Raw genomic sequence first — 13,487 nt, 5'->3', positions numbered from 1 at the left:
CTCTTGTGTCCCCCCCTCTACCTCATAGATTGTAAGCTCTTGTGTCACCCCTCTACCTCATAGACTGTAAGCTCTTGTGTCCCCCCCCCTCTACCTCGTAGATTGTAAGCTCTTGTGTCCCCCCTCTACCTCATAGATTGTAAGCTCTTGTGTCCCCCCTCTACCTCATAGATTGTAAGCTCTTGTGTCCCCCCCTCTACCTCGTAGATTGTAAGCTCTTGTGTCCCCCCCTCTACCTCGTAGAGTGTAAGCTCTTGTGTCCCCCCCTCTACCTCATAGATTGTAAGCTCTTGTGTCCCCCCCTCTACCTCATAGATTGTAAGCTCTTGTGTCACCCCCTCTACCTCATAGAGTGTAAGCTCTTGTGTCACCCCCTCTACCTCATAGATTGTAAGCTCTTGTGTCACCCCCTCTACCTCATAGATTGTAAGCTCTTGTGTCACCCCTCTACCTCATAGACTGTAAGCTCTTGTGTCCCCCCCCTCTACCTCGTAGATTGTAAGCTCTTGTGTCCCCCCCTCTACCTCATAGACTGTAAGCTCTTGTGTCCCCCCCTCTACCTCATAGAGTGTAAGCTCTTGTGTCCCCCCCTCTACCTCATAGACTGTAAGCTCTTGTGTCCCCCCCTCTACCTCATAGATTGTAAGCTCTTGTGTCACCCCCTCTACCTCATAGATTGTAAGCTCTTGTGTCCCCCCCTCTACCTCATAGATTGTAAGCTCTTGTGTCACCCCCTCTACCTCATAGATTGTAAGCTCTTGTGTCCCCCCCTCTACCTCGTAGATTGTAAGCTCTTGTGTCCCCCCCTCTACCTCGTAGACTGTAAGCTCTTGTGTCCCCCCCTCTACCTCGTAGATTGTAAGCTCCTGTGTCCCCCCCTCTACCTCATAGATTGTAAGCTCTTGTGTCACCCCCTCTACCTCATAGACTGTAAGCTCTTGTGTCCCCCCTCTACCTCATAGATTGTAAGCTCTTGTGTCCCCCCTCTACCTCATAGACTGTAAGCTCTTGTGTCACCCCCTCTACCTCATAGACTGTAAGCTCTTGTGTCCCCCCCTCTACCTCATAGACTGTAAGCTCTTGTGTCCCCCCTCTACCTCATAGATTGTAAGCTCTTGTGTCCCCCCCTCTACCTCATAGACTGTAAGCTCTTGTGTCCCCCCTCTACCTCATAGATTGTAAGCTCTTGTGTCCCCCCCTCTACCTCATAGACTGTAAGCTCTTGTGTCCCCCCTCTACCTCATAGATTGTAAGCTCTTGTGTCCCCCCCCTCTACCTCATAGATTGTAAGCTCTTGTGTCCCCCCTCTACCTCATAGATTGTAAGCTCTTGTGTCACCCCCTCTACCTCATAGACTGTAAGCTCTTGTGTCCCCCCCCCTCTACCTCATAGATTGTAAGCTCTTGTGTCCCCCCCTCTACCTCATAGACTGTAAGCTCTTGTGTCCCCCCTCTACCTCATAGACTGTAAGCTCTTGTGTCCCCCCTCTACCTCATAGATTGTAAGCTCCTGTGTCACCCCCTCTACCTCATAGACTGTAAGCTCTTGTGTCCCCCCCTCTACCTCATAGATTGTAAGCTCTTGTGTCACCCCCTCTACCTCATAGATTGTAAGCTCTTGTGTCCCCCCTCTACCTCATAGATTGTAAGCTCTTGTGTCCCCCCTCTACCTCATAGATTGTAAGCTCTTGTGTCACCCCCTCTACCTCATAGACTGTAAGCTCTTGTGTCCCCCCCTCTACCTCATAGAGTGTAAGCTCTTGTGTCACCCCCTCTACCTCATAGACTGTAAGCTCTTGTGTCCCCCCTCTACCTCATAGATTGTAAGCTCTTGTGTCCCCCCTCTACCTCATAGATTGTAAGCTCTTGTGTCCCCCCTCTACCTCATAGATTGTAAGCTCTTGTGTCCCCCCCCCTCTACCTCATAGATTGTAAGCTCCTGTGTCCCCCCTCTACCTCATAGATTGTAAGCTCTTGTGTCCCCCCTCTACCTCATAGATTGTAAGCTCTTGTGTCCCCCCCCCCTCTACCTCATAGATTGTAAGCTCCTGTGTCCCCCCCTCTACCTCATAGATTGTAAGCTCTTGTGTCCCCCCCCCTCTACCTCATAGATTGTAAGCTCCTGTGTCCCCCCCCTCTACCTCATAGACTGTAAGCTCCTGTGTCCCCCCCTCTACCTCATAGATTGTAAGCTCTTGTGTCCCCCCCTCTACCTCATAGATTGTAAGCTCTTGTGTCCCCCCCCCTCTACCTCATAGATTGTAAGCTCCTGTGTCCCCCCCTCTACCTCGTAGATTGTAAGCTCTTGTGTCCCCCCTCTACCTCGTAGATTGTAAGCTCCTGTGTCCCCCCTCTACCTCGTAGATTGTAAGCTCTTGTGTCCCCCCCTCTACCTCATAGACTGTAAGCTCTTGTGTCCCCCCTCTACCTCATAGATTGTAAGCTCTTGTGTCCCCTCCTCTACCTCATAGACTGTAAGCTCTTGTGTCACCCCCTCTACCTCATAGATTGTAAGCTCCTGTGTCCCCCCCCTCTACCTCATAGACTGTAAGCTCTTGTGTCCCCCCCTCTACCTCATAGACTGTAAGCTCCTGTGTCCCCCCCTCTACCTCATAGACTGTAAGCTCTTGTGTCCCCCCTCTACCTCATAGATTGTAAGCTCTTGTGTCCCCCCTCTACCTCATAGATTGTAAGCTCTTGTGTCACCCCCTCTACCTCATAGACTGTAAGCTCTTGTGTCCCCCCTCTACCTCATAGATTGTAAGCTCTTGTGTCCCCCCCTCTACCTCATAGAGTGTAAGCTCTTGTGTCACCCCCTCTACCTCATAGACTGTAAGCTCTTGTGTCCCCCCTCTACCTCATAGATTGTAAGCTCTTGTGTCCCCCCTCTACCTCATAGATTGTAAGCTCTTGTGTCACCCCCTCTACCTCATAGATTGTAAGCTCTTGTGTCACCCCCCTCTACCTCATAGATTGTAAGCTCTTGTGTCACCCCCCTCTACCTCATAGATTGTAAGCTCTTGTGTCACCCCCTCTACCTCATAGAGTGTAAGCTCTTGTGTCACCCCCTCTACCTCATAGACTGTAAGCTCTTGTGTCACCCCCTCTACCTCATAGATTGTAAGCTCTTGTGTCACCCCCCTCTACCTCATAGATTGTAAGCTCCTGTGTCACCCCCTCTACCTCATAGATTGTAAGCTCTTGTGTCACCCCCTCTACCTCATAGATTGTAAGCTCTTGTGTCCCCCCTCTACCTCATAGACTGTAAGCTCTTGTGTCCCCCCTCTACCTCATAGACTGTAAGCTCTTGTGTCACTCCCTCTACCTCATAGATTGTAAGCTCTTGTGTCCCCCCTCTACCTCATAGATTGTAAGCTCTTGTGTCACCCCCTCTACCTCATAGACTGTAAGCTCTTGTGTCCCCCCTCTACCTCATAGATTGTAAGCTCTTGTGTCCCCCCTCTACCTCATAGATTGTAAGCTCTTGTGTCACCCCCTCTACCTCATAGATTGTAAGCTCCTGTGTCCCCCCCTCTACCTCATAGATTGTAAGCTCTTGTGTCCCCCCCTCTACCTCATAGATTGTAAGCTCTTGTGTCACCCCTCTACCTCATAAATTGTAAGCTCTTGTGTCCCCCCTCTACTTCATAGACTGTAAGCTCTTGTGTCACCCCCTCTACCTCATAGATTGTAAGCTCTTGTGTCCCCCCCTCTACCTCATAGAGTGTAAGCTCTTGTGTCCCCCCTCTACCTCATAGATTGTAAGCTCTTGTGTCCCCCCTCTACCTCATAGAGTGTAAGCTCTTGTGTCACCCCCTCTACCTCATAGATTGTAAGCTCTTGTGTCCCCCCTCTACCTCATAGAGTGTAAGCTCTTGTGTCACCCCCTCTACCTCATAGATTGTAAGCTCTTGTGTCCCCCCTCTACCTCATAGATTGTAAGCTCCTGTGTCACCCCTCTACCTCATAGACTGTAAGCTCCTGTGTCACCCCCTCTACCTCATAGATTGTAAGCTCTTGTGTCACCCCCTCTACCTCATAGACTGTAAGCTCTTGTGTCACCCCTCTACCTCATAGATTGTAAGCTCTTGTGTCACCCCCTCTACCTCATAGATTGTAAGCTCTTGTGTCCCCCCTCTACCTCATAGACTGTAAGCTCTTGTGTCCCCCCTCTACCTCATAGACTGTAAGCTCTTGTGTCACTCCCTCTACCTCATAGATTGTAAGCTCTTGTGTCACCCCCTCTACCTCATAGATTGTAAGCTCTTGTGTCACCCCCTCTACCTCATAGACTGTAAGCTCCTGTGTCACCCCCTCTACCTCATAGACTGTAAGCTCTTGTGTCACCCCCTCTACCTCATAGACTGTAAGCTCTTGTGTCCCCCCTCTACCTCATAGACTGTAAGCTCTTGTGTCACTCCCTCTACCTCATAGATTGTAAGCTCTTGTGTCACCCCCTCTACCTCATAGATTGTAAGCTCCTGTGTCACCCCCTCTACCTCATAGACTGTAAGCTCCTGTGTCACCCCCTCTACCTCATAGACTGTAAGCTCTTGTGTCCCCCCTCTACCTCATAGACTGTAAGCTCTTGTGTCCCCCCTCTACCTCATAGATTGTAAGCTCTTGTGTCCCCCCTCTACCTCATAGATTGTAAGCTCTTGTGTCACCCCCTCTACCTCATAGATTGTAAGCTCCTGTGTCCCCCCCTCTACCTCATAGATTGTAAGCTCTTGTGTCCCCCCTCTACCTCATAGACTGTAAGCTCCTGTGTCACCCCTCTACCTCATAGATTGTAAGCTCTTGTGTCACCCCCTCTACCTCATAGATTGTAAGCTCTTGTGTCACCCCCTCTACCTCATAGATTGTAAGCTCTTGTGTCACCCCTCTACCTCATAGAATGTAAGCTCCTGTGTCCCCCCTCTACCTCATAGACTGTAAGCTCTTGTGTCCCCCCTCTACCTCATAGATTGTAAGCTCTTGTGTCCCCCCTCTACCTCATAGATTGTAAGCTCTTGTGTCACCCCCTCTACCTCATAGATTGTAAGCTCCTGTGTCCCCCCCTCTACCTCATAGATTGTAAGCTCTTGTGTCCCCCCCTCTACCTCATAGATTGTAAGCTCTTGTGTCACCCCTCTACCTCATAGATTGTAAGCTCTTGTGTCCCCCCTCTACCTCATAGACTGTAAGCTCTTGTGTCACCCCCTCTACCTCATAGATTGTAAGCTCTTGTGTCCCCCCCTCTACCTCATAGAGTGTAAGCTCTTGTGTCCCCCCTCTACCTCATAGATTGTAAGCTCTTGTGTCCCCCCTCTACCTCATAGAGTGTAAGCTCTTGTGTCACCCCCTCTACCTCATAGATTGTAAGCTCTTGTGTCCCCCCTCTACCTCATAGAGTGTAAGCTCTTGTGTCACCCCCTCTACCTCATAGATTGTAAGCTCTTGTGTCACCCCCTCTACCTCATAGATTGTAAGCTCTTGTGTCACCCCCTCTACCTCATAGATTGTAAGCTCTTGTGTCCCCCCCTCTACCTCATAGAGTGTAAGCTCTTGTGTCCCCCCTCTACCTCATAGATTGTAAGCTCTTGTGTCACCCCCTCTACCTCATAGATTGTAAGCTCCTGTGTCACCCCCTCTACCTCATAGATTGTAAGCTCCTGTGTCACCCCTCTACCTCATAGACTGTAAGCTCCTGTGTCACCCCCTCTACCTCATAGATTGTAAGCTCTTGTGTCACCCCCTCTACCTCATAGACTGTAAGCTCTTGTGTCCCCCCTCTACCTCATAGATTGTAAGCTCCTGTGTCCCCCCCTCTACCTCATAGACTGTAAGCTCTTGTGTCACCCCCTCTACCTCATAGATTGTAAGCTCCTGTGTCACCCCCTCTACCTCATAGACTGTAAGCTCTTGTGTCCCCCCCTCTACCTCATAGATTGTAAGCTCCTGTGCCCCCCCCTCTACCTCATAGATTGTAAGCTCTTGTGTCCCCCCCTCTACCTCTTAGAGTGTAAGCTCTTGTGTCCCCCCCTCTACCTCATAGACTGTAAGCTCTTGTGTCCCCCCCTCTACCTCATAGACTGTAAGCTCTTGTGTCCCCCCCTCTACCTCATAGACTGTAAGCTCTTGTGTCCCCCCCCTCTACCTCATAGAGTGTAAGCTCTTGTGTCCCCCCCTCTACCTCATAGACTGTAAGCTCCTGTGTCACCCCCTCTACCTCATAGACTGTAAGCTCCTGTGTCACCCCCTCAACCTCATAGACTGTAAGCTCTTGTGTCCCCCCCTCTACCTCATAGATTGTAAGCTCCTGTGTCACCCCCTCTACCTCATAGACTGTAAGCTCTTGTGTCCCCCCTCTACCTCATAGATTGTAAGCTCTTGTGTCCCCCCCTCTACCTCATAGACTGTAAGCTCTTGTGTCCCCCCCTCTACCTCATAGACTGTAAGCTCTTGTGTCCCCCCCTCTACCTCATAGAGTGTAAGCTCTTGTGTCACCTCCTCTACCTCATAGATTGTAAGCTCTTGTGTCCCCCCCCTCTACCTCATAGATTGTAAGCTCTTGTGTCCCCCCCCTCTACCTCATAGATTGTAAGCTCTTGTGTCCCCCCCTCTACCTCATAGATTGTAAGCTCTTGTGTCACCCCCTCTACCTCATAGTGTAAGCTCTTGTGTCCCCCCCTCTACCTCTTAGACTGTAAGCTCTTGTGTCACCCCCTCTACCTCATAGATTGTAAGCTCCTGTGTCCCCCCCTCTACCTCATAGATTGTAAGCTCTTGTGTCCCCCCCTCTACCTCTTAGAGTGTAAGCTCTTGTGTCCCCCCCTCTACCTCATAGAGTGTAAGCTCTTGTGTCACCCCCCTCTACCTCATAGATTGTAAGCTCCTGTGTCACCCCCTCTACCTCATAGATTGTAAGCTCCTGTGTCACCCCCCTCTACCTCATAGATTGTAAGCTCTTGTGTCACCCCCTCTACCTCATAGACTGTAAGCTCTTGTGTCACCCCTCTACCTCATAGATTGTAAGCTCTTGTGAGCAGGGCCCTCAGTCCCATTGTGTGAAATGATTTTCTGTATAATGTATCTTTCTGTCTGTATCTGAACCCTACAAATTGTACAGCGCTGCGGAATATGTTGGCGCAATATAAATACAATTTTTTATTATTATTATTACATGAGAGAAGGGAAAGGGAGAACACGACGGAAACCTTTATATATGTTATACAAGAGAAGGGAAAGGAAGGACATGATGAAACCTGTACCTGAGGAGAGATGTACTTATTCGGCAAGCGTCTCCTTGTGCACTGGGGTCAATGTATTTCTGTCGCCTGTCTACTACCTTATAGGACCCTCTTTATTTATGTCACACACCAAAAACAACTCTTAACCGCATGTGCCTCTATTTTCACACCTCCCTCTCTTGTGGACATGTAGGGGTGTGAACAATTGGGAGTCCTGGCCTCTCACATTGTGATGGAGTGTTCTAATAAAAAGAGAAGTAAAGTCTGCGCTTCTTCCCGCCACTCCGGGGAGTTTCACTCTGCTAGTGATTCTAGTGAGGTTTTTTTTTTCGCCAGCCCCCTACTACTAAATGCTATAACCCCATTTTCTTTCAAAGTGTGAAAAAGTGGTCTGGACAGATGGCTTGTTGGGTATATGTAAAAAGATTGTAAAGATTGCAAAACTCAAGCAGGAAAATAAAGAGCCATACTGTCAGAACCTGACTGTCTATTCCACTCCATGCAGATCTGATGACTCGGTCTCCATTAGGCTCTGGCCACCTCATTGTCTTGACCATGAATTCAGTCTGAGATGTTGACTTTGCCTCCTGGCACGTTGTAATGGGTAAGACAGACTGCCGCCATGATGAGATTGTATGAGCAAGATTAAGTTGGTAATGAAAGGTATAATGTGTTGTTGGAAGAAGGCCTGGCCAGAATTGGTTGTGCTTTTAGATTTCTAAGTGTTCTCAAGTCAAGGTGTTCTGGAAGTCTCTTTAAGCAAGGGAACTGGCAGATAACAGAGAGCAGTAGAACCAGCAACTTCAATCTCACACTGCTCTGGGAGATAAAGTCTTCGGCTACCCTGATGACTTCATTAATGCCAGAAGTGAGGCAAGATTGTCTTGGCAGGATCAGGAGCCAGGGTATCACTCCAGACGTTACTGTAAAAATTAGGTGCACTGCAAACTAAAAGCAAACCAGCAAAATTACTGATAAAACCTCCCAAGCCAAAACAACCATAAAAAAACTGGAAAATCCAAGCCAGAATCTGAGGCAGATACGAATCCAGGTCGAGGTAACATTAGTAAGCAAACGGATTAGTTACCAGGTTAATGAGCAATAAATAAATATGCCCGGAGCTCAGGAACCAAGGTAAGAAGAGTTAATAGCACGTGGGAGCCTTGGTCGTCCGTTCATGTTTGGAGGATGGGGCAGTGCTCAGAACCACAGCCTAAGTAGCTTCCCATGCCGGCTGTCAGGATTCTCTATCCGGCGCCGGCACCAGCCAACCTGGGAACCTTCTGCACTTTCAGAGCCTTCCTGGTTGGTCTAGTGAGCAGCAGAGGAGGCCTCTATAAGACCCCGTCCTCTTAGACAAGTGCTGACTAATCCTTACTTTCTTACTGCTCATTTGGCTTCCATTTTGTGTGTCTACCTGTGTGAGCTGTGACCTCGGGCTTGCTCCTTGCACTCCCCTTTGGCCATTCCGGGTTGGATTTTTGACCCTTGGTTAGTTTCTCGGATATTGCTTCTGCTTATTCATTCTCTCCTGGTTTTGACCCTGCTGTACGACTTGAAAAATAAATGGAGATGTCCCTATCTACAGAAGGGAATAGTAAAACCATAAACTTTATTAGAATAATTAAAAATGCTCCTTAAAAACTAAGATGCAGACACTAGAAAATGAGAACAGGTGCTAAAAGAAAAACTGACCAGATGGAGACCAGTCTACAACACCGTCTATATGTCACAGTATGGCCCTCACTAATTCAGTCTATAGTAGTTGGAGACCCCCAAAAATGTGGAGATGGTGTATATACAAAATTTTATGGGGTGGGTGTCAAAATAATTATAAAGCGCAGCACCTCACCCCCATACATAGAACACGGGCAAACAACTCTGAGGGGCAGAAATAAAAATCAGGTGCCTGGGCAAATGAGCCCTCAGTATATGGCTAGTGCCAATGCAGGGATAAAACTCCTACAGATCACAGCAGAAGCAGCAGAAAGGACCTGATAAGGACCAACTAAGATCCCTCTAACAAGTATACAGGCCCCTAATACCTGTGTGCTAGCTCTGGCCTATCAAGCTTTCTGACATGTTTCTGGGAAGCCACAAATCGCTATCCTGTCCTCAGAGGGAAACCTACAATGCCAGTTGAAATTAGGAGTTACATTTTTGAAGAGCATAGTCTCCCCCAATCCCCATCGGGAATGCCTGTATCGTCTTGCGATGAGCTCTGGTGAAGGCATCTGGGGGTCTATCTTGCCTCGCAGAGGTGTGCTAGTTGTAGATAGATGTCTCTACTGCTCGCAGTTATCAGCTATTTTTTTGCTGTTGCTTTTAATGTGGCCATTGTGGTCTAGTCTAATCATAACATCGGCATGAGGACCTTAAAGGGATTCTACCAATAAAATATTTTTTTTTTGTGGATAAGACGTCGGAGTCGCCTTTAGAAAGTCTATTCGTCTCTTAGCTTTAGACGTGGTCTCCGCTGAGCCGTTCCTTAGAAATACCGGTTTTTACTGGTATGCAAATGAGTTCTCCCGCAGCGATGGGGGTGGGCCCCAGCGCTCAAACAGCGATGAGGGCGTCCCCATAGCTGCTAGAGAAATGTCTCCAGCGCTACCTCCTTCTTCATCCGCCGCCTCATGTTCAATGCTTCTTCCGGCACAGGTTCGTAACTTCTAGCAGAGCAGAGCAGACTGTGCACGGTTAGGGTTAATGGCCGCTAACAATACTGTGCAAGCGGCCATTTTCCAGTGACCTGTGCGCCTGCGCAGTCTGCTCTGCTCTGCTAGAAGTTATGAGCCTGCGCCGGAAGAAGCATTGAACATGACATGGCAGGCGAAGGACGCGGCGCTTGGAGACACTTCTCTGGCAGCCCTCATTGCTGTTTGAGCGCTGGGGCCCACCCCCATCGCTGCGGGAGACCTCATTTCATACCAGTAAAAACCGTGTATTTCTAAGGAACGGACCACATCTAAAGGTAAGAGACGAATAGCCTTTCTAAAGGCCACTCCGACGTCTTATCCACAAAAAAGAATATTTTAATGGTAGAATCCCTTTAAAGCGACAGTAGTGAGCAGAATGCATCCAGAGAAGCCTAACCCACGGTCTCTGTAATAGGAGAGAGGACTGGCTGTAGAGCAGAATCCTGGACTATGTCCCTGCTACATGCTATGTAAAGTTTATCAGACTGAATTCACACAGGTAGTTTTTGCTGAATTTATGTTTAGCTAATGCCAGGAGTTAATTTAAAAGGATTCGGAAGTTTAAAGTAAGGACTTGCATTTCTCCTTTGCCCTGAATCCACTTTCTGGCTTCCGCTCAAAAACTGCATCAAAAACTGCATGTGCGATTCCAGCCTAATAGGAGTATTAAAAATGTCTCTACATTGTTGTTTCAAATAGAAAATACTGAAATCCACTTTTTTCCTAACAGAACTTCCCAGTAAGAACTCTGTGACAAACCCCATGTTAAAGATAAATTATACAGTAGAAGATGAAGATATCATCGAGTGCTCCTCAAGAGAAAACCTCAATAATGTACATCTAGGAGGTCACAGTACAGATCCACCATATAATCGCCCGAATCATGAGGAGCCTTCTGACCAACCACAGATTGTGACCAGAATTACTGACCAGAAATGGGGAAAAAAGGTTCAATGTGAAGATTGTGGCAAAGAATTTACACGCAGCTCAAGTCTTGATGTTCATAGAAGAATTCACACTGGAGAGAAGCCATATTCATGTTCAAAATGTGGGAGATGTTTTACTCAGAAATCAAGCCTTGACCAACATGAGAGAAGTCACACAGGGGAGAAGCCATACTTCTGTTCAGAATGTGGAAAATATTTTACATCAAAATCAAAACTAGATCGACATGAGAGAATTCACACAGGAGAGAAGCTGTTTCCATGCTCTGAATGTGGGGCGTGTTTTGCAAATAAATCATGTCTTGTTATTCATGAGAGAAGTCATACAGGAGCGAAGCCGTATTCATGTTCACAATGTGGAGATAGTTTTACACGTAAATCAAGTTTAGTTGTACATGAGCGAATTCACACAGGAGAGAAGCCATATTCATGTTCAGAATGTGGGAAACGTTTTGCAAATAAATCATGTCTTGTTATACATGAGAAAAGCCACACAGGAGAGAAGCCGTATTCATGTTCAGAATGTGAAGGATGTTTTACACGTAAATCATATCTTGTTACACATAAGAGAATTCACGCAGGAGTGAAACCCTATTCATGTTTAGAATGTGGGAAATGCTTTTCGGACAAATCACAACTTGTTACACATGAGAGAATTCACACAGGAAATAAACCATATTCATGTTCAGAATGTGGGAAAAGTTTTACACATAAATCACATCTTGTTATACATCAGAGCGGTCATAAGGGAGAGAAGCCATATTCATGTTCAGAATGTGGAGAAGGTTTTACACGTAAATCAAATCTTGTTATACACGAGAGAAGCCACACAGGAGAGAAGCCATATTCATGTTCAGAATGTGGAGAATGCTTTACGCGTAAATCAAATCTTTCTTTACATGAGAGAAGTCACCGGAAAAAAGTCGTATTTGTGTTCTGAAGGTTTTTAATGTAAATCATCCCATGATACACAGGAGAGAAGTCACATAAGTGTTTGATCGCCTGTTCTGAATGAGAGAAATAAATCAGTACTCTGGGATCATCAAAAGAAGACTTGCAGACGCCATTATCATGTTCTAAACGTGAACACATTGTAAACAAAGAAAGTCATCAGAGAATTTACAGAGAATAAACCATGGTCTTCAGAATGAACAGAAAAACAATGGCCTAAATGATGGAGTCATGGCCACCAGCTACAAGTGGGCGCACCTCGGAACTGTCCGTCAACTCCAGGGCTATGAAGTCTGCCACAGTGGATTTAAAGGGCTATCCTGCAGCATTTATTGTTATATATTGCTAGTTTGCCCATTCTTACTTTGTGTATTGTGGGGACCAGGGGCAGAGAGGTAGAAGGAGTATACATGTCTCCCAGGTTCCTGTCATATATGATCTAGGTGCAGCTGAGGAAAGTTGGGTTCCTTGCTGGAGGGTTTTATCAAAATCCTGGCTGCTGGAGTGGGGAGTATTAGGGGTCTCTACTCCGTTCAGCCACTCCAGGTATTGGAATGTGTGGGGTTAATTCCTGGTAACCTGAAATGTGTGTATATACGGGCAGATAGTACACAAGTATACGGCTCTCTCTGCTCCTGGGAATTCACCTGTAAGTACATTGCTGTGTTTTGTGTATAGGGGCTGTGCAGAAGGCCCCACTCTTAGAAGTTAGGATACCTGTGTTGTAGTTAGTGGCCGGACGGCGAGGATTTTATCATGTGTTATTGTTTTCATTTGCTTGAAAAGTTCTAATAAAACGAGTTGCGGCCTCTTGTATCACATTGGCTGGACTGGACTTATATTACTGAGCCAACAAGTGCTCGTCTAAGTGATGATACCTGAGAGAATCCCGTTAAAATAGTCGAGGCTGCGCTGGCACAAAAATCCAGCAAGTTGTATGTCGTGGGTTAAGTCTGTGGCTCTGGTGGAGCGGCATCTGAATACGGAGGAATCTCTCCAGGACAAAGCTTCTGCTCAGCCAGCCCCAAGGAACCAGAAGTGGATAGGAAAAGAAAAAGGAAAGAATGTACCTAAAGTAAAGGGGATGAAGGAGGCCAATAGAGAAGTCACTGGCTCAGAACTATTAGCCTGACTAGTCCTCTCTTATAATTCTATATACTGTGCCCCAGACTAGTCCTCTACTATAATTCTATATACTGTGCCCCAGACTAGTCCTCTACTATAATACTATATACTATGCCCCAGACTAGTCCTCTCCTATAATTCTATATACTGTGCTCCAGACTAGTCCTCTCCTATAATTCTATATACTGTGCTCCAGACTAGTCCTCTCCTATAATTCTATATACTGAGCTCCAGACTAGTCCTCTCCTATAATTCTATACACTGTGCTCCAGACTAGTCCTTTCCTATAATACTATATACTGTGCCCCAGACTCGTCCTCTCCTATAATTCTATACACTGTGCTCCAGACTAGTCCTCTCCTATAGTTCTATATACTGTGTTTCAGACTAGTCCTCTCCTATAATTCTATATACTGTGCTCCAGACTAATCCTCTCCTATAATACTATATACTGTGCCCCAGACTAGTCCTCTCCTATAATACTATATACTGTGCTCCAGACTAGTCCTCTCCTATAATCCTATATACTGTGCTCCAGAC

The 13,487-nt window shown here is 46.9% G+C and overlaps 1 protein-coding gene across 1 annotated transcript in view; it reads left to right on the top strand.

Moving 5' to 3' along the window:
- LOC142186770 (uncharacterized) overlaps nucleotides 1–11,980 on the top strand; it is a 74,015-nt gene extending 62,035 nt beyond the window's left edge. Inside the window, exon 4 of the mRNA XM_075261360.1 lies at nucleotides 10,876–11,980. Coding sequence (XP_075117461.1) covers nucleotides 10,876–11,811 — 936 coding nt within the window. The 3' untranslated portion in view covers nucleotides 11,812–11,980. The remainder of the gene's footprint in view (nucleotides 1–10,875) is intronic.
- Nucleotides 11,981–13,487: the final 1,507 nt, after the last annotated feature.

The sequence above is a fragment of the Leptodactylus fuscus genome, unplaced genomic scaffold (genome assembly GCF_031893055.1).
Source record: "Leptodactylus fuscus isolate aLepFus1 unplaced genomic scaffold, aLepFus1.hap2 HAP2_SCAFFOLD_116, whole genome shotgun sequence".
Lineage (NCBI taxonomy): Eukaryota > Metazoa > Chordata > Amphibia > Anura > Leptodactylidae > Leptodactylus > Leptodactylus fuscus.
This window is presented reverse-complemented; position numbering and strand designations above follow the sequence as displayed.